Source organism: Fibroporia radiculosa, assembly GCF_000313525.1.
Source record: "Fibroporia radiculosa TFFH 294 genomic supercontigs, scaffold1402, whole genome shotgun sequence".
Classification (NCBI taxonomy): domain Eukaryota; kingdom Fungi; phylum Basidiomycota; class Agaricomycetes; order Polyporales; family Fibroporiaceae; genus Fibroporia; species Fibroporia radiculosa.
Window position 1 is genome coordinate 1 of NW_012133295.1, and position 23,406 is coordinate 23,406.

The 23,406-nt window shown below is 56.2% G+C and overlaps 8 protein-coding genes across 8 annotated transcripts; 6 read left to right on the top strand and 2 right to left on the bottom strand.

The window, feature by feature from the left end:
* Nucleotides 1–771: 771 nt before the first annotated feature.
* On the top strand, nucleotides 772–4,260 carry FIBRA_02692 (uncharacterized protein; the record flags this gene model as incomplete). Its single annotated transcript, XM_012324547.1, has 2 exons — nucleotides 772–931; nucleotides 1,001–4,260. 2 exons carry the CDS (start codon nucleotides 772–774, stop codon nucleotides 4,258–4,260), a joined length of 3,420 nt encoding a protein of 1,139 aa, XP_012179937.1.
* A 153-nt stretch (nucleotides 4,261–4,413) lies between these two features.
* On the bottom strand, nucleotides 4,414–6,543 carry FIBRA_02693 (uncharacterized protein; the record flags this gene model as incomplete). The annotated part of the gene is made up of 8 exons (XM_012324548.1): nucleotides 4,414–4,500; nucleotides 4,564–4,616; nucleotides 4,677–4,795; nucleotides 4,878–5,848; nucleotides 5,901–6,168; nucleotides 6,215–6,291; nucleotides 6,353–6,416; nucleotides 6,485–6,543. The coding sequence occupies 8 exons, from the start codon at nucleotides 6,541–6,543 to the stop codon at nucleotides 4,414–4,416; spliced, it is 1,698 nt and encodes a 565-aa protein (XP_012179938.1).
* A 603-nt stretch (nucleotides 6,544–7,146) lies between these two features.
* On the top strand, nucleotides 7,147–8,664 carry FIBRA_02694 (uncharacterized protein; the record flags this gene model as incomplete). Its single annotated transcript, XM_012324549.1, has 5 exons — nucleotides 7,147–7,259; nucleotides 7,315–7,377; nucleotides 7,443–7,491; nucleotides 7,547–7,669; nucleotides 7,735–8,664. The coding sequence occupies 5 exons, from the start codon at nucleotides 7,147–7,149 to the stop codon at nucleotides 8,662–8,664; spliced, it is 1,278 nt and encodes a 425-aa protein (XP_012179939.1).
* A 483-nt stretch (nucleotides 8,665–9,147) lies between these two features.
* Nucleotides 9,148–10,667, top strand: FIBRA_02695 (uncharacterized protein; the record flags this gene model as incomplete). Its single annotated transcript, XM_012324550.1, has 7 exons — nucleotides 9,148–9,575; nucleotides 9,627–9,689; nucleotides 9,744–9,833; nucleotides 9,895–9,934; nucleotides 9,993–10,209; nucleotides 10,263–10,416; nucleotides 10,475–10,667. The coding sequence occupies 7 exons, from the start codon at nucleotides 9,148–9,150 to the stop codon at nucleotides 10,665–10,667; spliced, it is 1,185 nt and encodes a 394-aa protein (XP_012179940.1).
* An 847-nt stretch (nucleotides 10,668–11,514) lies between these two features.
* Nucleotides 11,515–16,148, top strand: FIBRA_02696 (uncharacterized protein; the record flags this gene model as incomplete). The annotated part of the gene is made up of 11 exons (XM_012324551.1): nucleotides 11,515–11,624; nucleotides 11,675–11,746; nucleotides 11,801–11,929; nucleotides 11,984–12,798; nucleotides 12,855–13,208; nucleotides 13,548–14,008; nucleotides 14,060–14,312; nucleotides 14,374–14,487; nucleotides 14,541–14,643; nucleotides 14,702–14,926; nucleotides 14,978–16,148. 11 exons carry the CDS (start codon nucleotides 11,515–11,517, stop codon nucleotides 16,146–16,148), a joined length of 3,807 nt encoding a protein of 1,268 aa, XP_012179941.1.
* Nucleotides 16,149–16,387: 239 nt separating this feature from the next.
* Nucleotides 16,388–18,178, bottom strand: FIBRA_02697 (uncharacterized protein; the record flags this gene model as incomplete). The annotated part of the gene is made up of 4 exons (XM_012324552.1): nucleotides 16,388–16,976; nucleotides 17,030–17,158; nucleotides 17,221–17,398; nucleotides 17,449–18,178. The coding sequence occupies 4 exons, from the start codon at nucleotides 18,176–18,178 to the stop codon at nucleotides 16,388–16,390; spliced, it is 1,626 nt and encodes a 541-aa protein (XP_012179942.1).
* A 1,073-nt stretch (nucleotides 18,179–19,251) lies between these two features.
* Nucleotides 19,252–20,409, top strand: FIBRA_02698 (uncharacterized protein; the record flags this gene model as incomplete). The annotated part of the gene is made up of 2 exons (XM_012324553.1): nucleotides 19,252–19,948; nucleotides 19,997–20,409. 2 exons carry the CDS (start codon nucleotides 19,252–19,254, stop codon nucleotides 20,407–20,409), a joined length of 1,110 nt encoding a protein of 369 aa, XP_012179943.1.
* A 424-nt stretch (nucleotides 20,410–20,833) lies between these two features.
* FIBRA_02699 (uncharacterized protein) lies at nucleotides 20,834–21,932 on the top strand (the record flags this gene model as incomplete). Its single annotated transcript, XM_012324554.1, has 3 exons — nucleotides 20,834–20,996; nucleotides 21,050–21,511; nucleotides 21,574–21,932. 3 exons carry the CDS (start codon nucleotides 20,834–20,836, stop codon nucleotides 21,930–21,932), a joined length of 984 nt encoding a protein of 327 aa, XP_012179944.1.
* Between the last annotated feature and the right edge of the window lie 1,474 nt (nucleotides 21,933–23,406).

The window sequence follows — 23,406 nt, forward strand, 5'->3', positions numbered from 1 at the left end:
CGCCCCCCGCCGAGGCGGAACTGGCGGCAGTCTTTGCGGACGACGAGGCGGCTGAGCTTGTAGTAGCCCGCGTGCTTCGTGCAGCGGATGGTGCCGGCAGGCTCGAGCGAGGGCACGAGGCGCAGCAGGATGTGCGTCGCCTTCGCGTCGAGGCTGCGGGCAGGCGTCGGCGGGGGCTAGGCAGCGGGAGAGAGAAAGAGGGAGAGAGCACGGACTCATCGAACTCGGTGTCGAGCGGGAAGTGCTGCTCGTCGACGAAGACGCGGACGCGGAGGTCGAAGCAGTGCTGGAGGAGGGCGTCGCGGCCGGGCTCGCCGAGGGCGGGGACGACGAGCAGCTCGTGGGGCGGGGCGGGCATGGCGAGGGCAAAGGCTGATGGTGGCGATGATCCGCGGCCGAGGCGGGTGCGGTGGGCTGCTATGGGCGCGCACGGTCACAAACACGGCGGGACACCGTCACGCGCACGTCACGCAGCGTGATGCTCCGTCACGTGTCCGCCAGGCTCAACTACGTTGCCTGCGAAATTCTGCACGCTCGTGCATGTTGCCGTCCTCCTCGTCGTCGCTGTTCTCCACGTCCTGTGTCTCCAGGTATGCCGTCCGCTTGCCCGTGTGTCCACACGCCCTCATTCTCACATCCCCAGGCTTCCGGAAAATACTCGTCTAGGCGGGTTCTGTAATGCTGGAGCCTTTGGCCGCCACCGCGCTCAACTCCCTCCTTTCCGGACGACCCTTCACAGGACACTATCCCACCGCTCGTTCTGCACTCAGAATGGCGACACGGGCCATGCCCTCAACGTTCCCACACGACTTCTTCACCCCCCACCCGAGACGTGTAAAAGGGAAGGAGAGGGCCGTGCCGGGCCATGACGTCCAGCATCACAGGTGCACGACCGCTCCGGACGCCGCTGTTCGTTCTGTGCCATTACCAGGTGCGCTTTATCTCCCTCCCCATTCACTTTGACTCTCATCATCATCACTCCTGCCCGCAACCGTTGCAGGCGCGAGGCCTGTCCCTGTGCTACGTGACCTCTCAGGCCGCCATCGCGCGCGACGTTTATCCGGCCGAAAGTGGATGCATGCTCCCGTTCGCACCGACGCTCCTTCGCTTCACAATCTCGCAGCGAAACATGCCGACGTGGCGCAGAGGCGACATGCTTCCAGTCTTCCCGAAGCCACCGCCTCATCTTCCTCCCCAGCTGTATTGCACCTGGATCAATGGCGGCACCAGATAACAAACTATAGCTCAGGGGCCGTGGGACCCCGCCCAGAACAAGTCTGGGACGCATTTGAATCTCTATATGGACGTGACGAGTGCGCGTCTATCGACGTCCGTCAACTCTTGGACTTCGGGGTCCGGCTCGTTGGCGACGTCCAAAGCATGCGTTTTGATGACCAGTCTTCAGAGCTGCTGTTGCTGTGGGGAACTCGTTTGCAGACCCTCCTGGATTGTGTCTCGCCTCGAATCAAGGACCATGCGGGCGACGCTCCCCTCCTCGCAACTACTCTTCGTCTGCGGGCTCTGACCGTCAGCGCAGCGGCGATGACGGAAGACGTCAACGGTGCCGTCGACGGCCTTCGTGAAATCATGTCAGAGCAGGTTGGGCCTGAGTACACCGCCCTAGTCGCGCAGATGTACACCGCCGTTATTCTCTCAGTGCATCAGTACCGCCAGTCCATCGATGTGCTCTATTTTCTCGTCGAAGAGTGGGGTCGCATAGGCACATACCTTAGGCGGAGACGTTTCATGTGGGAAGACGAAGAGGTACCCCTTCCGCATATGCGCACATTCAAACAACATGCATATAGCATTGTGTCGCGGATAGAGAAGCCCGTCGCGTTCATGCTCAGTGTCCAGGACGTACTGACGCAGGAGCAGCGGCAGACAGCAGGAGAGTTTCTCATCGATGTGCTGTGTGAGGCCAACATGGGCAATGATGCTCTTGACGTCCTCGAGATCATGCAGCAACAGTCTTTCCGTATCAAGATCGAGCTGCAGCTAGAGATCGTTTGGGCTTTAGCAAAAGGGAGCTCCTTCGAACTTGCTAACATGCTGTTCATGTCTATATCGCGATTGGTGGGTACCGGTCCCTTATTTACCGCACACCAAAAGCTCGGTCTGTTTCTCTTCGCCCGGCAAGGCGATGTCCCAAGGGCTGAAGAATATTTTAACCGTCTCGTTCAGCGACATCAGGCTAATAGCAGGTCGATAACCCTGGTGATGCACGCACATGCAGTCAAGGGAGATACGGACCGTGTCGTCGAGCTCTTCCACCACTTCTTTCCGCCCGCAAGCCCGAGCAAGCCTGAACCGCGCTCTCCCAACCTCTTTCACTATACCGTTGTTATCTACGCGTTTTCCCGGAATGGAGACCTCAGTGGCATGAACCAGTGGTTGGAAAAGATGACACAGGCTGGGATCAAGCCAGATACCCACGTCTATACCATCATCCTGCAAAGCTTCGCTGAGCGTGGAGATATGGCGCACATCGCTGACCTCCTCAATCAAATGCATGCGGTTGGACTCCCACCAACTCGGCACGCCTATACCACGATCCTTGGTCTGCTTGCTCGACGTCGCGATCCTGTCGCCGCGGAGGAGATCTACAAGCGGGCGTTGACAGAAGGGGTGGTCCCCGACCGTAGGATGCTCACCGCGCTGATGAACGCTTATGTAGAATCTGGCCAATGGGCCGGCGTAATTCGTGCATTTGATTATATCCACTCCTCCGCTCACCGCGGTATTCGCCTCTCGCTTGAAATCTACAACACGCTGTTGAAGGCCTACGTTTACATCGGTGCACCTTTCCGCGTCGTCGCGAGCCTTTTCCAGAAGCTTGAAGACGCACGGGTTCGTCCAGATGCTCACACGTTCGCTCTGCTCATTCAGTCTGCTTGCGATTCTGACCTTCTCGAGATTGCTGCGGAGCTCTTCGCAGAGATGGAGAGGTTGGCGGAGAACTGGCAGTCCCATCTTCACATCAACACCTATGTCATGACCATTCTCATGTCCGGCTATCTACGCCGGGGACAGCGGGGCAGGGCGAAGGCCGTTCTCGACGCAATGCGGAAGCGCGGCATCCAGCCCACCGCGCACACTTACAGCGCCATCATGCAAGCGTACAGCAAAGAGAGAACTGGTGCTGGTGTGCAGGTGGCGGAGGAGTTTTTGCAGTCACTCCTCAACGGGCCGAGCTCGAATCAGGCGTGGATGAAGTCTAGCGGAAATCGGGTCACGGCCCTCGAGGCGGTATTCGCGCCGCTCCTCGTCGCATATACCGAACGCAGACGGCCGGAACAAGTGGAGCGATTGTATCAGGAGATGCTAGCGGCGGGCGGCGAGCCCACCATCGGCACGCTCACCGCGTTGATGGACGCACACCGCAAGACAGGCAGCATCAAGCCGGTCCTCGAGATCTGGCCGCGTATATACGAGCTCGCACTTCGGTATACTCAGTCCAACGCGCTCTTCGAGGGCATGGACGCGCAGACGAAGCCTGATCTGCGCGGACACAGCACGATCATGTGTGTACCGCTATCCATCGTCACCGACGCACTCTCGGCAGCTGGGCTCCACGGAGAAGTCGCGAAGATTTGGGGTCAGCTCAGCGAGGCCAGGTTGGCATTCGACTCGCACAATTGGAATCATCTTGTCGTCGCGCTAGTCCGTGCCGGGGAACCCGAGCGCGCCTTTGACGTAGTGGAGAAAGTGATCTTACCGCACAAAGCTAGGGCTCACCAGAGGCTGTCATACAAGCGGGACCAGGCTCCCCCTTCCCCTGTTCTAGACGTGCCCGTTGACATTTTAGAAGACGAACTTCCCCGCGCGCAGGCGGAGTTTCCAGGGCACAGTCGGGCGCGCCGGGTTATCGCGTCTAAGACAGCAACGAAGAAATTCAAGCCCACGTTGGACGAGGGCAAGCCGAACGACTTTGCGCATGCACTGCACGTTCTCGCTCAGATCTCGCCGCTCTGGAATCTCTGGCGTCCACACGAGATGACGATCACGGTACTTGGAGACGTGCTTGGTCATTTGCGCTCAGGCAGGTTGGTTCAGCCCGTGCGACCTGACTATCATCCCCAGGACGACCTTGGGGACTATGTCCGTAGTGTAGAGGATCTCAAGGCGCGGGCTGCGCAAGCAGGTAGGATACTGGGCCGGATATACGACAACTGTCCACAAACGGTGAAGTTGATCCGGGATCTCGAAGCTGTGAAGGATTCGCAGATGCGCAGAGCGAAATACAGGGGTTCACAGTAGAGCTACTAGGAGTGACAGACAGATTTGCTGCTGTTGTGCGGCGCCCTATCAGGAGGAACAAGAGCATAACTAGTGCGACAAGCAAAGCGGGCGAGTCCATGTCCGCGCATAGAAAGCGGAGGCTGTGGGATTCTTCTAGCTAGCTAGCTGGGATTACGCATCATCAGACTCATCACCGGAGACATCGGACCCACTACGCTGTCGCTTGCGGCTCTGCTTGGCTGAGCCATTGCGATTGCGCTATCCGAATCGTGATATATCAATGTGTAGGCTAGATTTGGACGGGATGCGGGATCGGCTTACGAGCGGCAGCTTCTGGCCTTGGTTGCCCAAGGCAATGGATAGGGCGGTGGTGTCTGGGTCACAGGATCTCTAGCTCCCATAGTGTACAGTTGAATAGAGATAGGCGAGCTCACCTGGTACACCTGGGAAGCGTTTTGCCGAGTACACGATGAATGGCTCAGTGAATGTCTGGGCGAGAATGGGCGACACGCCTGTGTGCACTTGAGTGGACCGTGTTTCGGGGGCTGGCGGTCTGTCCGGAGAGAGAATGGAAGGGCGCGTCAGTCAGGTAAATGTGCGCGAGCGGTAATCACGAGGGGCCCAGGCATGCTTACGCGCCAACATTCATGAGACGAAGCCTCAGACGGAAAGTGCCTGCGCAAAAGGCATAGTACGTGCCGGGAAAGTCACGATAAGCGGATCCCATGCGTACCGGAGGATTTGCAGGAAGGGACAAACCTTCGGTGCGGATAGAGAGGTCTTGAAAGAGAAAGAAGATTCCAGGCTTGCGGTGCTCGTCCAATAGACGGCAGGCGTTGGCGGATAAGGGCCCGACAAGCGTTCGAGTGTAAGTATGTCGAGGCAAAGGAGGAATGGTCGAAGGCGGTGTAGGATCCTGCCCATACTGGGCTTCTTGATATTGTGATGGTGGCGGCTGTTCTGACTGCTGTGGAGGGTAAGACGCGGGCGGGTGATAAGCCGAACCGTCTGGCGGCTGTTGTGGCATGGGAGGGTACGGATCCTGGGGGTATCTATTTTGAGCATACGTGTCGGCGGGGGAAGTGGGTGCCAGCGGGGCGTATGAATTGTCACGCATTTCAGAATTTGACGAAGAGCCCCGGAGGGAGGGATCGATCGTGGTGGAAGAATAGGAGGCCCCATTGTTGTCAATCGGAGGATAAGAACCCTCCTGCGGCCATGTGCGATACGAGATAGCTTCTGTGTCCTCTCTTCCTGGATTCTCGAGATGCCAGCCTTCTGCCGTGCCCGTCCCTGATCCTGAAGCGGAGTTATAACTTACGACTGGGGCAGGCCCGTTATTGGATGCTGAGCCGCTTCGGGCGGCGGAATGAATAGGAGGGAGGGCTGACGGCGGCGGATATTGAGAGACGCGTTCCATCGAAGTGGGCGGAGGTGGATACCCCCACCCAGGAGGGGCGTCAGATGATGTACTGTAGTTGCTCATGGGTTGCGACTGGTAGCCAGGTGATTCGGGTAGGGGCGCTGGCGCGTTAGGATAAGAGTACGCCTGAGAAGAGTACCCGGAGGTTGAAGGGGCCATGTACGGCGTTATCTCATTAGACTGCTGGAACGGCGTTTACAGGAACACGCAGAAGCGACTGCCATGCGAGACATACCTGTGAGTACTGCGCAGGGCTTGAAGCTGGTGCAGGAGCAGGAGCAGGCGCTGTTGCGGATGCTGGAGCTGGCGAGGGGCTTGGACGAGTAGGGCGCTGTGCGGAGGAACTAGCCGTGTTCGCGTTCGTTCCGCGCCGCTTTGATTTCGGAGTATTTGCCGGGACATATCGATCCGCCGATGTGGGATGGAGAACGAGATTCATCTCGCTCTTGCCGTCCCCTGACCAAAGGTCCACTGTTACCAGAAAAAAGGAAATGTCTATCTCGCTGGGGACCCATGAGAAGGGATCTGAACGATGGAACATGTACTTACTCGACATCGACTATGCTTCCATCCTCCCTCCGCACGACCATCTTTGCTACTGCCGCTGGAGCCAGGGGCCGTCTATCCTACAGACGTTCCCGTCATTAGCAGCCTGGTCAAGTGTAGTGGCTTGAGCCATTTGCGCACTTTATCGCCGAAACCGCACATGCGTGCACGGAGAGGATGCTGGACCACCTCGAGGGAGTAGTGTCTACAGGAGTCATTGGTGAAGGGTGCTCAAGACGACGGTCTGGGATAACTAGCGATTTGCAGGCTCACTTGCGACCGACCCAATGGCCCCATGACTGTGGAGGATCGTCCTGTCGGACTGGAGCCATGGTACTGCTCCCTGCTCGCGCGTTAGTCTTCTGTATCATTCCAGGTCGTTGTCGACGTCGAAGAATGGGCTGCGAGAGGTGGACGCGTCGTGATGAACGCGCGACGGCGTGCGCCTAGGTGACCGAGGGGGCTGAGACTCTGAGGACTTTGCAGCAGCAGTGGAGAATAAGCGTTAGGTCGCTAGTGGGTCGCTTGAATGAAATACCAGGCCGGCGGATGGGATCCGCTGTCCAGGATGCGGGAACTGATTGGAGAGGGGATCCAGAGGAGGGGGCACTTTGAGAGGCTGAAGCCGCGCGCTCGGTCTCAGCGCCAGATGCACCGTGTCTGTCGGCCTTGTAAGCAGTCACGCCCACGGCTCCCGCTGCTGCGTCAGACAGCGTGCGCCGGGAACTGGGCGGTGAGCTGGCTGCGGTGGGGGACGACGACGACGACGAGCAGACGAGTGGGGCGGCCGAGGACGGCCTCGCCGACGCTGAGTCCAAGACGCCCGTCGTATGCGCGTGCGAATTCCTGCCATGGTATTCCCACGCCCTCCTCCATCAGCACGCCGTTGCACACCGTACAACCAACACCCAGTGCACCCTCCCTCCGCCCTCGCCATGGACCAGGCCGTCGCCCGCAGGACCCTCCAAGAGCTCATCAAACGCGAAGACCTCGACAACAAGAAATGCATCGACTGCTCAAACCCAAACCCCCAGTGGGCTTCCCTTAGGTCAGGCTCTCTGTGCCTCACATCCTCGAGCCATCGTGCCAACACACCGCACTAGCTTCGCAGTCTTCCTTTGCTTGCAGTGTGCTGGCGTACACAGAGGATTCGGTGTCCATGTCAGGTGAGAGCCTACCCCGATCGCCGAAGCCCTCTCTCATCTCCCACCGGTCCCTGAAGCTTCGTCAGGTCCGTGTCCATGGACACATGGCATGAAGAACAGATCAGGCGCATGCAGGTCAGTCTCGGACACAATTCTATCCCACCTACCCGCTCAGCACCCGTCTCTCAAGCTCGGAGGGAACACACCGTTCCGTGAGTTCATGAATGCATATCCCGCCGAAGGTGGCTACAAGCTCGGTATGAACCCGTACGACTCATACCACTCCTGGGCAGCAACACAGTACCGCGAAAAGGTGTGACAATCCCTATTTATTATTATTATTTTTACGCATGAATGGATTCGTAACGTCTGTCGTAGCTTGACGCTGATCTTGCCGGCAAGCCATGGTCGCCTTCCTCCCCCGCGCTCGCTTCGACTCCCGGCGGTAATATACAGAGCCCTCCAGGGCGACCCTCGTCCGCGCAGGGCCTTCGAAAGTCGCGCGCATCTACACGCAGCAGCATGGCCCGCCCAGCTCGCAGCGACTCCGCGTCCCCCGCATCCTTCAGCAGTCGCAACTCACCCACACCTACCAGCCCTGTCAGCTCCACTCCCTTCCAGGACCAGAAAGCTGCAAACGAATCCTTCTTCGCCACCCTTGGCGAGGCGAATGCTGTGCGGCCAGACAACCTGCCCCCCTCCCAGGGCGGCCGCTACCAGGGCTTCGGCAGCACGCCCTCCCCACAGCCGGGGCAGCAGCACCCGGCGTACGGTCTCTCTTCACGTGCGGCGCCGTCACTCTCCGAACTACAGGAAAATCCTGGTGCAGCGCTGAGCAAGGGCTGGTCGTTGTTTTCTGCGGCGGTCGCTGGCGCGTCGCGTGCGGTCACGGAGAACGTCATCCAACCAGGCATGGAGAGGGTCATGGATCCGACCTTCCAGGCGAGCGTGCGCGGATATGTCTCAGAGGCGAGCAAGCGCGCGAGCGATGCGGGACGAACTGCGAACATGTGGGGGAAGGATAGGTTTGGCGTAGATGTTGCAGGGCAGGTGGGTGGAGTAGCGGGGGTGGTGAAGGATAAGGTGACGGGCGGCCCAGCGAGGAAAGGGTACAGTTCGGTGGCGCAGGGTGGGTACGCGGGCGAGACGTCTGCGCTTTACCAAGACAATGAGGACGATGAGGAGTTTTTCGATAGCTTTAGTGAGAGTACGGGTCACTCTACGAGCTTTGCGTCCGAGAGCCGCTCTACTGGGAACGCCACGGCGGCAAAGAAGCAAGACGACTGGGACGAGTGGAAGGACTTTTAGTCATACAGTTTTCGTACGTTGCATATTTATTCGCTAGTCGTTCTCGATTTACGTGGTCTCATGAGGACTGTCTGCGGCTGGTGTTTGTGATGACTTGGGGGCGTGCATCGTCGATGTCTGATTTTGAGTCCCCTCGATAACAGAACGCCAGACACAACCTATGACTTGGTGATTTAACCTGTGTCTCAGCTGCGTTGTATTTGAACAATAAACGGTGCCTGTCGTGGGCTCATGCACCTACGATCAGAATGTCAGGCGAGCTGTTCTACCCGCGAACTGTGTGCAGTCCCTGGTCTGGACCGTCCAAGATTATTATCCTGCAGGCACGCTATCTGCAGCAAGATGATGAAAGGATCTTATTTCCGCGTGCGACAGCAGCCGATCAGCAAACACTACACCTGCCATTCCTGGAAGTGTGGTCGTCGCGTACGCGCGGCAGAGCCGCACAGTGCTGTGACACTGCTCCGCGCAGCAACTCCGTCCATGTTCTCTTCCTCGATCCGTATGGCGCAGGATAACCCGTTCGAGTCGCTCCCTGTCGAGCTCATCGCCGATATCCTCGCCGAGCTCGACCTTTCGTCCCTCATCACCGTCTCCTATCTCTCCCACCGCCTCCGCGCAGTCGCCTCCGAGCCCTCCCTCAACCCCTGGCGCCGCCCTATCTTGCGCACCCTCCGCAGCCCGCTGCCTACGTATGACCCCGGTCTTAAGAACCTTAGCGTGCGCTCGGTGGTCCCCCGCCACAACTTTGTCGAGATCCTCGCCCTTGCGCGCGCGCATTACCTGCTCTTCGACGCGACGCTACCCAACCTGAAAGAGGGTGAATGGGAGGAATGCTTCCGCCGGCGGTTCCTCCCATCATGGACAAAGGCGAAGAAGGACGATATGCTGTGGAAGGAGGCGTTCATGAAGTCCGTCTGTATGTTACCATTTGTCACCTATGCCTGACCGCTCGAGTACAGGGTACTTTTCCGCGTATGGCACCGCATCAACACGTCCTGCACTGCAGACGAAGCGTGGACAAAGTACGCAGTGGTCATGCTGCGTTTCTCGCGCGTGGGCTTAAGCTTCGGCACTAGGTATTTGGTTCTCAACCGTAATGGCACCGCAAATCAACTTGATTCAGTATCTCGGAATTACAGCCCAATCACCATTTTTGAGCAGCTGAGGTAAATAGTTCCATTGGCGTCGTGCCATCTCCTTAGAGTTGTTCACCGGGGTCCCGTATAGGATACAAAGTGATCTGATGCATCTTCCTCCCAGTGTCCGGGTTTGTTTCTTCTCGCGTCCGATTGAGCGCCTGCATTCCTGACCCCTGCGACGTCTAGGTGCTAGTTGAGTTTGCCGACGTCCGTATATTAGCCTTTGGTGTTTTGAGTAAGCCCAAGACCATTTTCGGTGTCAACCCAAACGCTCGCCAGCTGCTACACCCGCCAGGGGTCGAGAATTTTCAGGTGGTGGATCATCCAGATATCGAAATCGCCTCTCAGTCGTCCGAGAGCGCGTCCGACATATCCATCGAGCGGTTGTATCCTTCGCGACGAGGTTCGCTGTGTCCCTGCTGCCCGGCAGGAACCATGCTTACGTGTATTGTACAGTCGGTCTGAATGATATCTATCAGCGCCTCACGCACCCCTTGCCTGTTCTTGCGTTCGAGAATTATCCTTTCTACACACCAGGTGGCGCAGATAAGCGGTGGTCGCGTTCTAGTGCCCTCGACCAGGGTGAGATGCAGTGGGTTGGCCCTATGCTGTGAGGTTTCTGCAATAAAAGATGTGAAGGTGATATACTAACAGTCGGTGTTCGCCAGAATCACCGCACAATTGGTCGGGGTTCACACAAAGGAGCTGTTCATTTCGCCACCGCAGCAAGATGGAGACCTTGTCGAAGGGCCAGGTCGCAGTCAATTTGCGTCAGCGACGTTTGCCGATCTTGTCGCGATTGCCCCTTGGTTGGAGCCGACGAAATGGATTGAGGGGGCGGGGCTGGGACACAACGACTGATGCGAGTGTGCTGGCTGTGGAGAGCAGCTATTGTATTGATGCTGACCGGGAGTAGACGATGGGCGATACGTTGTAGACGGACATCACAGCTGTATTCTAAGTTCTGGTAAAACATTTCTATGGTGATGCGCGTCGCATTGATGACCTGATTTCTGTTGCAGGCTTTCTGTGTGGTGTGACGGGCCGTGTTGTTCAAATATCAGGCGAATGCTGGGACAAGGGCCGCGAGGCTACGGGTCTCCTTGAGGGCGATCTGAGATGGGACTACTGTAAAAGGCAAGTGATGCGTATCTCGATGAGGGTCTTGTGTGTTAGCGCGGGAACGAAACATTAGCCGTGCCGCCGACCATCCGCTCATTTCGCTGGTAATTGTCTTCAACGCGCCCTAGTCTTTCCCCCCAGCTCCGCGCCCCCCGCCTTGCGCTCCGCAAAAACAATAGTCTCCCGCCTTGTCCCTCCATGTATGGATTTCCCTCCCTGGTGCAATCACCTTCAAAAACCGCCGTCTGTGGAAGACCATGCCACACCCTCCCCCACGCTCGTTTGCCACCTTACGAGCTGCGACGCCACCGGACTGCGGGCTCAGCCTGACGCTTTGATCCCTTCATTAGGCAACTTCCACTCTTTTACACAGCTTGGTCTGTGGCTTTGTGCGCGTCGTGACGCTTTGTTTCTCCTTGGATAATCTGGCTTTAGAACTGTGCTCAGGCCCCTTTTCAACAGTGCGGCGCGCTGGCTTTCTTTCACATTCCCCCCCGCTATAGCCCTCTTGGTACATCACTCGTGGTGTTCCCCTTTGTATCAGCTTCTGGATTGCCATCTTCCTCTTATAATCGTGACTCCAAACATGGCCCCATCGACTAGAGCCTCGCAGACATGGAATTGCAGTGTCTGTCAGCGCACGTTCTCCCGCAAGTATGAGCTGAATAGACACGAAGTCTCTCACGCGAATGTAAAGTGAGCGCCCTTCCTTTCATCATGGAAGCACACCCTCATGCTATTTACAGGCCGTTTGAGTGCAAGCATTGCCAAAAATGTTTCGCGCAGAAGACTGCGTTGCGAACGCATTATAACTCACAGTGTGTGCTCAATCCTTCTTTAGTCGGTTCTCGGGTAGGCTGATAGCTGTGCAGCACCAAACTCAAGCCACATCAATGTGTAAACTGTTCCATCTCCTTTGGTGATCCGTCCTCGCGCTCCCGCCATAGGCACGAGATGCACAGCGGTTTCCTGGGATACTTCTGTCCTGGCTGCTCAAGCAGGTATGTCGATTTTAGCACTCTTCTTCCTCCGCAGTTTTGCTGACCGCTCCTCAGCATGAAGCGCCCTAAAAACTTCAAGATCCACCTTGAGAAGTGCGATTATGTCACGAAATACAACGCCAATATCAGAGTTTATATGGTGTACGATGAGTCTTCCGAGGACTTCAAAGAGTACTTCAAAGATCGGAAGCCTCCCCGCGAGGCCCGGATCGTCGTGGGTAGCAGCAAGAAGGCCGTTATCGTCAACAACGTGCCGGTCGCCATTGACAGCTCGAGCCCTCCCGTCGCTATGCCGAGTCCCTCCGCCACGAAGAAGGCCCCCTCCATCACTGCGGAGTTGTCTTCGATCGGTCGGGCACGGCGCCTGAAGACCCTTCAGCGTGCTCATCCGTACAAGAAACCGCTTTCGAGTCGCAGAAGGGAGAGCGCGGAGGATATCAACCTCGCTGACATTCCAGCTGACGTTCTCCAGCAGTCGGCCGCCCACTCTTACACGATCCCAACTGCCGTGGCACCTCCGGTGCCCACCGAAGATGTATTTAATTACGTTCCGGTCGACTTCTCGTATAACGCTGCCGATGATGGTATTCTTGCTCAAGCCCACGCTCAAGTTCCGGACATGTTCCTCCCCGGCCCTGTCGCAGGCCCATCCAGCAACCCTGAAATTGCAGTAGGCTATGATTTAGGATTGCCTCCTTTCGACGTTCCACAGATCCCCAGCGGATCCTCGGTGATGATTCCCCCGCTTGTTTATGGGCAATGGGCGGGCGATGTTCCCTCTTATACCGACACTGGGGCCACTTACGAGGCCCCGATCTCGTCTCAATGGGACTATCAGAAATACAACACCCACTCAGACTATTTGTATGGTGCGTCCTGCTCTTCCCAGCCTGTCGATCCAGATGTGCTCATAAGGATATCACAGGTATTCACGGCACCCAAGTCACGCCCCACGACGACTACTCTGACCTTTTTGAAACGATTGCAACTACGCCCACAGAGGCGATCGACGCCGCTCTACAGAGTCTGAATACCCAGCCGCACTACTGGCCGTCGAACATACCCACTCTGCCAGCGAAGGAGGCGATATCTCCGTACTCCCCGTACTCTGACGCGCTCTCACCGCTGTCGGACTTGACCCCGTCGCCGGGCGGTACCAGCTACTCGAGTCCCGGCACCCCGGCTGACATGTTGTCTACCGTTGGGTCGCGTGGGCCGTCTCCCCAGAACGAAATGGCTTACTCCCTGTATCGCCCGCCCAGTAGCCGGCCACAATACAGTATCTGACCGTAGCGGACACTTTTTCTGATTGAAAGAATATTTTAGTCGCGCATGTATAATCACGTCTCATTGAACAGGTCTCATGTCTTATATCCCACGATTCCGTCCCGCACTGATACGTACTAGTTGTATCGTTACTCTCACACACCGCATGGATTTGCGAGCTCGTGTAGCATTTAATTGGGGGCGTTGTAGTCGGACAGTTTCCGTTGTACATTTTGTATACTTTGCATTCGGTGTTCTTGTAATACAATGGGCGCGCAGGTTTTCCCAGTTCTATGTTGGTCGATCTGAGTGGTCGCACCTGACCGCTGCAAACGCTTTGACGATCTTCTAGACTGGACGCCAAAATGTTTCTGCTCACTCGTCATCGAGGGCAGGGAATGCCGCGACGGCGCTCGTTTCGGTTCGAAGTCCGGAGGAGAGAAGGAGGACGCAAAGTCACGTGAAGAACAATCTCTCACCGCCACTTTCTTCGCCTTGATCTCATCTCCCCGCCCCACTCTGGCTCTCCGCCGTGTACTCTCCGGGCTGTTTCTTACACTCCCCCGACCCCCTCCTCTCTCTCTCATTCTCTCCGCGCATACTCCTCCATTCATGTTGGCTTCCCCTCTCGTACCCGCCTCTGGTTTCGCCGACGACACGGCGCAATACCGCCCCGCCAAAGACCTGGAGGCGTTCAAAAGTCTTCTTCCTCCCGCCATCGAGTTTGTGGAGGGCTCATCCTCGGGAACGTTCGCGACGGACGAGATCAAATACCAGCCCATCAACACGACTCCAAAGGCGAACAGAGCAGAGGTACGCGCACTCTTCGCGTCTCGAGCCCGGGCATCCTTAACCCACCCGCAGCCATCCGACTCGAGTATGAGGAAGGCGCTGCCATCCACCCCTACCAAAGCCTCCAAGTCCCCTCGCGCCCCGGCCGTGACGGACAAGCCTCTCTACACTGGTTCCCTCACCACTTCGTGGCCCTCGGGTACGACTGTTGGCTCCGGGCTGTATAACACCGGTAATACCTGCTTCCTCAACAGTGCATTGCAATGCTTGCTGCACACTCCTCCCTTGCTGCATGTCCTGATAGCACACAGCAAAGTTGATCCATGTATGCCCTTCTTTTTGCCCAACGTTTGGGTACGGCTGAGCTTGTTATCGTGGCATTCTAGGTCAGGTGCGGAAGGGCGCGTACTGTATGGCGTGCGGTCTTCGCTCCGTCATGTTCGACAGCCATCAGAAGCATCGCCAATTTTCTCCATCTCAGATTACTTCAAATATGCACGGTACGTGAGATATGGCGACTGAAACCTACATCGGTACTCACGGCTGTCGACAGTGATTGCGAAGCACATGCGACGAGGCCGGCAGGAGGATTCACATGAATTTCTTCGCTATGCTATTGATGCACTCCAGAAGGCATGTCTAGCTGGCTATCCACCGTGAGTATCGATCTCTATCTCGGTGGCAGTACGTGCTAACTGACCGGTGGGATGATAGAAAACTGGATCCCAAGCTAGCGGAGACAACATGGGTGCACAAAATTTTTGGGGGTCGATTGCGCTCACGAGTGACATGCCTGGATTGTGGACATAACAGTGACACGTTTGACAGTGTGCTGGACCTCAGTATCGATATTTTGGGTAGCAGTGGCCTGAAAGAAGCGCTCAGAAAATTTACCGCCGTCGACCATCTGAAGGGAGCGGATAAGTACAAGTGTGAAAAGTGAGTGGCAGTGCTTTGAGTGGAACGCGTTATCTGATCCCTTTCCTCTAGGTGCAAGAAGGCAGTTACAGCAGACAAGCAATTTACTGTTCACGATGCGCCACTCGTCTTAACCATACACCTTAAACGCTTCTCACCCATAGGAGGGAAGATTGGCCAGCCTGTCAAATATGACGAGCGATTATCACTGCAGTCTGTAATGAGCAGTGGGCAGCACGGTCCATCATACGTTCTCTACGCGGTCATATCCCACGCTGGCGGCGGTCCCAACTCGGGTCATTACTACGCGCATGTGAAAGGCTCTAATGGACAGTGGTACGAGATGAATGATGATTCCGTCACGCGTCATCCTGGAGCGCCAACAGGCATGAAGAACGCATATATATTGTTCTACATCAGAGATAAAGGTCAAGCGTTGGAGGCAGCAGTCAATGCCCCAGCAAAGATACTGAACAGAGACACGACACCAGCAAAGATGGGGATCGTCGCTAACATGAAGAAGCGCAAGGCGGTTGAGAGCGACGACGAATCTTCCCTGCGGCCCAAGTCGAAGACTTCCGCTCCTTTCATCGGCCCGCGGTTGCCTTCTCCAGTACCCGCTTCCACTGCCGACACTTCAAAGGCAAACGCGAATGCAATCGATCCGCAGGCAGAAGTGCTGAAGAAGAAAATTGCTGCAGTAGGACAGAGCCCGTCCAGTGCTCTGCTCTCCCTTGCTCAGTACGATGATGAGGACGACGAGGACATCGGTGAAAAGGTGAATGAGATGAAAACAACTACGCCTGACTCGGAACTTGTCCCCTCATCTCCTGTCATACCTCCATCGTCCAGCACCGCCTCATCTACGCAGGAAGTGCAATCGTCCACACCGCCGCCGTTAACTGCTTCCACGTCCACGCCGTCAGTCTTCACGACAATATCTACGAGCAGCTTTTACGGCACTAAGTCCAAAGGAAAAGATGAAAGCAACTCAAAGAAGCGCAAATCGCCCGAGCCCGATCCCGATGATCCGTCGATTTCGCAGTGGGCGCGGACACCCATCTCCCCTGGATTGTCGTTGTCAACCCCCACTGTTGGGCGGAGGCAATCGGGTGGCCGTTCTGGGGGAATCGGGAGTGGCAGTCCGTTCAATCGGATCAAGGGCAGCAACAACCTAGCCCAACGTCGAGACGCCGGCGGTCCGATTCAACAGTACGGACGGAAGAAGAGACTCATCATGTAGATCTTCATTCATTCATGGTCTACCGATTCGCGTGGGATGTGGAGGCGCCTGTAGGGTAATCCACTCACTTTCTTGCTCAGGCTTGCTTGATGTTGCCAAGTCACACATGCATCGTATCATACGGATACTGGTAATGCTGCATTGCTGCACTCACTGCCACTTGTTCTGCGTAGCTGCACACTAGACCAAGAAGAGCAAGCCGATCCGCTGTATATACACCCGTCCAAGCTCTAGCATAACTATAATTTGGACTTCAATTTCTGCTCGGGCTTGAACGTGTCCGCCTTTGCCTCGTTCTCTCGGCCGTCTTGCCACCAGACGACGGTCACGGTAATGTCGTCGCGGTAGCTCCTAGAGTGCGGGGCGGGAATGCTGACCAGCTGCCTCAGCATCTCCTCATCCCCTCTACCAAGCGCATTGCGGATGAGGTGCGTGCCGACGTTGTCGTCTACAAATGCCCAGGAGCCCTTCTCGGCGTCTTTACTGCGATGCTTGTTCTTACCGTTCATTGCCTGCGAATTGGAGCTCATTGGCACGAGACCTGGCAGGGAGGATTTGGGGATGGTGCCCTTGAGACCGGCGAGATGTCCGCCGACGAGCGCGACCACTTCCTCCGAGGATAGCTCGTCCCAGAGGCCGTCGGTGGCAAGTACAAGGAAGCGTAATGTGGATTTGGTTCCGGAAGGAGTTGGTTGATCGGGGCGAGAACGGAAGGGGAGCTCGCTTTGTACGACGAATGGCTGCGCGGTTACATATGGTGGTGTCTTGAGGAGAGACGGCGTTGAGCGCATGGGGTGATTGTTACCTTTCAAAAAGGCTTCGTTCAGGCTATCGGTGATCCGTGAGCAGCAATGTGGAGTGAAAGACGGGAGTGTCCTTACATCGCTTGAACCTCACGAGGCCATTTATACCGCGCGTCACCAAACGCACGGGTGGGCTCGAGGCCTCCAAGCACCCGTCCGCGCATGACGACAGTGTCGGCTTCGTCTGGAGGATGTTCTGACTGTATTCTGTTGGAGTAATTTCCTAGCGGTCAGCTTTGCTGCGATTATGCAGATGGCCATAGGCAGACCTCTTGACCTCAGCCGGGTTCCTGCCTGTCTGATCTTCACTGAGCGGCTGAACGCGCCATGTGCCCCGACCATCCTCAGCCTCCTCGTACACGCCAGCGACGGCGCGGCTATCGCCAGTGCATGCCACGTACAGATGCTGGCGTGCGGTGTCAAACATGGCCATTATGGCGCAGCTCCCTGCGGTGGGATTTAAGCTGGTGGATATTATATAGGAGCTTTCGACGGACCTGATAAAGCGGGAAGCATACTTGCCATAGCCATCGGATGCTGGCTGAGATCCGGAATCGCATTCTTTTGGATGTCCAGCTTGTCTATGTGTTCTGCCAATAGGCGGAGTGGCGCGTTGACAATTTCCGTGTCGAGGCGCAGAAAAGCGTCCTGGAAAGCGCGAGAGACGCGGGATGGATCGGCGTCGAATGGGGAGGGAGTGGCGGCGGACGGGTATATTAGCGACTTCAGCCATTCCATCATTCCGGTCGGTTGAGAGGTGGCACTAGAATCCTTCATGCGCTGGTAGAGTTCCAGGGTGATGGCGGGGATTAATACGTTAGATAACAGTTTGGATGTATGCGGACCACCGTGCCCGTCCATTACGGTGAAGAATAGGAAGTCTCCCGGTGAGGCGGGATCCGTGGGGTCTCTCGGGATGATTGCACTGGCGTGCGCATCCTCTATTGGGCTGTTGGATGCTAGGTGTGCGGTGGCGTGGTTCCATCGCATCCCGTCCGGCCTCGTCGTCGTCTGAGTGGCGGCGTGCTCGGAGAGACGGGCATTTGTTTGCTCCTTGGAAAGCAGAGGGAACGAGCGGGTCATGACGACCGATTTTCCATCCGGACCTCGTTCTCTAATGGAAAGATCGAACGTCTCCGAGCGCGACGAGTATCTGCGGTAGATATAACTGGGAACACCGACGAGGACAGCTGTACCGACAAGTGGTTTCCAGGCGCGCCGGAGCATCCTAGTGTCGGACCTGCGTGTTCTGAGAATTGTGATGATCCAGACTGCAAGGGACTACTGAGTGTGGTTATATAGCCGAGTCGCAGCGACGAAGTGAAGAGACTACGGCTGTTCGAGTTGATGCAGTGAGAAGCGATGATGGGTACGAACGAGCGAATTTTCAAGGGTGTCAGAGTGAATCGATTGTTGTGCGCATGCTCCCTAAGGTCTGAGTGTTCAGAATAACCTAGAGAATTTTGAGCTATTACAGTGCCATGAGCGGCTGTCGTACTTACACGCGTGGAGGTCAAGGAGAGGCCACACTCTCGGCGCGTCAAGACGCGCCTGAACGCGCTCATTATTTCGGTATTATTTCGGCAACGCGGCAGCAGCCGATCCGCGCTGCTGCTAATGAGAACATGATGGCAGATGCGGCCGGACGTGACTTTGCAAGCATCTGAGTCGACATTGTCTGTCTAGACCGCACCTGCTGCTACTTGTGAGGACACTCCAGATTGCAGAATCATCGTGAATTGCGCTCATACAGGGCCAATACTAATCTGACACGCGACAATGGCATACCCGCACCCCCATCGCGCCGCCAAACAACATGCCTACGGCTGCACCAAGCGTGAACGGACATCGATTCCTACTTGAATCTTGGCAAATCTTCGCTAGAGCATGCGCAAGGCCGTGCAGCCCGTGGCCCTGAAGCGGTGCACCAGGCACGCGTGCAACACGGACCCTTGTATTGAGTCAAAAGGCTTTTGTCTGCAAGGTTAGGATCTGCATACCACTCGACGGTGTTTGTTGAGGATTGACATACACACATGGGAGCCTCCATGTGCATGGCGAAACCGCAACCCGGCCGGACGGCGGGGAACTCGGGGAGCGCATCAGTGAATCCACAAAAGCCTAAAGGCGAAACGATCCGCCCGGGCGCTGTCAAAGATGGATCTCACAGACTCACATGGCGGTAGTCGCCAAGGCTGGCTTAACGAGCCTGTTGCGCATCGTTATAACATACACCGTATCCCTCTTGCCCGGGCCCGCCCTCTTTCTCGTCCTCTCCCTCCAAATACTTTCCTTCCACCATGTCCGCTTCGGGCGGCAATAATGTCGTTCTTGTCTCCGTCACCAGTTCCGACCTCTCTCTGGACAACAGCTGGAACTTCCTCAGTAGCGGGAGCGAGACCGTCGCCATTGCCACCAGCGCCGCATCTGGTTCCCTGAAATTCAGCGGTGGGTTTTGCTCATCAGACCTTTCTGAACTACAGTCTCGAGCTCTACAACATGCAGGCACACAGGTCGGGGTCTATGGTCTGCTCGCGCCTCAACAGCCTGTCATGTCTACATACAGCATAGATGGGTCGACGCCTTACACGTACACTACTCCCGCAGACGGGTCGAATGGAACCTCCCAAACCTCCTTCGGATTCTTCGTCTCACCTGAGCTCAATGCCGGTGAACATACCCTGGTGTTTAATGCAACCAATGCTACCGCGACCGCCGCGTTCACGGTCCAGTATCTTCTATACGTTACCAGCGTGAAACCGACAGGAAGTGGAGTCTCTATGACTTCTGGTTCCCTTGGCCCACAGTCAACAACAATCATCGTCACCGAGTCCGGAGGGTCAAGCACACCGGTTGGTCCCATAGTGGGCGGTGTGGTCGGTGGTGTGGCTGGTTTGGTGATTTTCGCCTTGCTGGGCTATTTTTTGTACATGAGACGCAGGAGAGGACAGGCGTACTTCTACCAATCAGCGGCTGTCAAGGATATGCTCGACAATGGTACGTGTCGAGCATGCTTGTCGACTTCCCTAGCTGATGTTCACGCAGAGGGTAAACCTATTGTTGAGCCATACCCCATCCAAGCTATCGTCGCTCCAAGCTTTCCTCAGCCCTCCGGCCATATGCCCAAGGGCTCTGTTACGAACATGTCTCCTCCAAGTGAGATCGGTCAGAGCAGTACTTATCGGCCCCAATCGATTCATGCGTCGTCTTCAGCGGCTGGCTCCTCCAGCGGGTCACGACCATCGCTTACTTTACATATGGCATCGGTGCCTGTGTTCTCATCTCCAAATCAGGCCAACAGCAAGGCAGCGGAGGCTGGTCTACTCTCTATTGCACAGCCTACCAATTACCACTCTGACTCTGGGATGCGATTCGGGGCTTCCGGGGAACCTTCGTCGTCAAGTAGACCTGCGCATGATGTACCGGTAGACGTTCCTCCTTCATATTCAGAGAATTGATGCGCGGCCAACACTAGTGAGCTTGGCCTCGGGATGTCGGTGTTTTGGACAATCGTGCCGATTCGATTGTATCAATATCCAGCTGTCGTCGTTACTTACTTTTCTTTGTAATACTGTATGTTGGGTCCTCTACCCACTGTTACGTTCATTTACTACTTATTCATACATCAGGCCGGGATCGCCTAGCGTCTGGGTCGCAGTCAGACTCACAAAGAAGCAGTGCGATGTTCTAGCCGATCAACACTTGGAACGGCGCCGGTGATGATATCTCAATTTGATCGCATTTTCGTGCCCGCACAACCCGCCACAACCCGGTGTGCGCGGAGTGGTGGACCTGGCGATGCATGCGGTAGTTTTGGGGCACCGACCGAGTATAATACTATCTCCCCAAAGATAATCGTGGCTCCTTCCCCCTTCCCCGGCGATGTCTAGCAGTGTCGATTTCGTTGCAGTCTTTCCGAATAACAAGACAATCGACTATCATGGCTCTTGGATCGAACGTTCGGGGGCCGGTACCAACTTGACCGGTAACCATACCGTCGCGTACGGCGAGGCTAGCGACGCATCGGCCGTGTTTGATTTCTATGGTGAGCTTTTCCATGCTTGTCGATGATTGCTGGATGATGCGAATTCTGCGCAGGGGTGGGCATCGCCGTATATGGTCTCGTCGAGCCCGGCTATGCGCCTGTGTCGTCTGCGTATACGTTAGACGGTGCCTCGTCTGCGACGTACACCTCGCCCTCCAATGTGACGTCGAATCAAGATGGCGTTATATTCTTCGAGTCGCCTCAGCTTGTGCAGGGGCAACACCAACTCGTGATTAACGTCACGAATGGTACAGCCACGAACCCGTACATGCTCACATTCCTTGGTTATCTGCCCTCGCTCAACATTTCGCAAACATCCGGGGGATCAACGCCTACTTCTTCTACGAGCAGCAGGTCGTCGACTTCGCCTGCTGGCGCCATTGTAGGAGGCGTCGTGGGTGGATTGGGTGGACTGGTGATCCTGAGCTTCCTCCTGTACTGGTTGATCAGTAGACATAGGAGGGGAATGCCATACTTCTATCGCTCGGCGTCGGCGACAGATATGCTGCACCACGGTATGTGTTTCAGATTCGCCAACGCGTGCTAGTGTCGTACTGATAACACCTGCGCGATACAGAAGCCAGGCCAGGAGACGCAGAGGCATTCGCTCCGGGGAACGCGTCGTCGATGTTCGACAATCCCGCGTCGCGATCTGCAACAGGGCTGCCGCATGCTTCGAGCGACGTCGCGGGCGAAAGTGCGCATGTGTCCGAGAGCGATGCAAGTCAACCACAAATGAGCTACGCGGCGTCCGCTGGGGGCTCTTCCACCTATCAGTTGATGCTACATGGGACAGCACAGCGACCGACCGCTCCCTTGGGGAAAGCAGCACGAGCTGCGATTAATAGCGGTAGGTTTGGACCGTCTTTGTCTCCTGGTCCTGTCGATGAGCATAGTGTGCCCTTGGACGTTCCACCATCGTATACGGAGACTTGATAGGATTTGGGACGGTGGCGGGGCCTTGCAGTGTTTATACGCATTTTTTTTTAATGTTAAATAGGCTTCGATATAGGAGCAGTAGTAGACAGACGGATCAATTAATGTTTGTTGTTCATGAAATAAATAAGGACAGCGGCTGCAGGATGAATTGGCTCACCAGGCGTGGGTGATCCGATCCGACCAAAATCGCGAACCGATCGGTTCACTTTTGGGCAGTCGCGTTATTGTTCGTCCGAATCGAGCACGCCACGGAGTGGCTCCTGCCACAAGCAAAGCAGCCTTCATGAAGCAGCGCTGACAGCGTCGTCCACGTTGAACTCGACCACATTAAAGCTTTTCTCACTACCCAAGACATTTGGTGTGAATCGTCCACCCCTTTCTTCACGTGCGACAAGAAAGCAACGGTCACTTCTATGCTTCAACATGCACACACACGACCAGACTTCTGAACGGCCATCGGCCGACACATTATCGACCACTGAAAAATCTTCAATGGTACAAGGAAGCAGTGAACTTGAGAGTGTCCTCAATGTGAGTAAGAAGTTATCTGATGATGAAAACAAGACATCCTCAAGGATCCACGTTGGTTATGTGAAGTCGCCGCGCCCACATAGAACTGTCCCAACGGACGCCAGGGCTACGAGTGAACGGCTACGCGATTTACTAGCCAGAAACAACATCAGGATACGCGATTTTGCGTACGAAAGTACCCTGCCGCCAATTCGGTCAGTGCCGCATATACCTGTCCAGGTGCAGCCTGGGCCTTTGAAGCGCACACGTGGGGAGTTCGAGGAGGGAGAGGGGGATGATCACGTTGGGCAGACGCTTTTCTTCGACGCAGAGACCGGAGGGACGACCGTTGGACTTCGACCGCCCAAGGAGAAGAAGCCGATTGAACGGACTCCAACTGAGCCCGCAGACGACCCCATTCCCGACGGGTCATTCCTGGTGCGTCGACCAGGCATTGCAGATTTGTCTCGTAGAGACTGGGATCCCTTTGGCGGACCCTTATATCGACCACAAACTCCTGTGAGGCGACTGAGTCCCGTCGCCACACGCTCGATGCAGGCTCAAGATGGACGCGAACCTCTGTCCCCCTCGCAGACGTGCAACCAGGGAACGTCGCAAGAGTCGGAACCGTGGATCGACACACCCCTGGTGACCCCCAGCAGCTCTCGCGCTTGGCCCATCGTCGACAGTAGCGCAATACCCGCTTCCCAGATGGACTCGCCCTCGCGGCTACCCCCACCAGAGGATGTGACATATGCTCAGCTAGGATTTTCTCCGGCTCGCTCATCAAGCAACACGCCATCCTCGCCGCTCCCGGCTCTGAACCTTCATATAGGTGCCACCCGAACCTCCAGTCCCCCCCGGACTACCCCTCTTTCTCGTTCATCAAGCCAGCGCATCACAAACCCCTCTCCAGTACAGACACGATCCCGCAGCGCATCGCCGAAGAAGCGGCGGATCG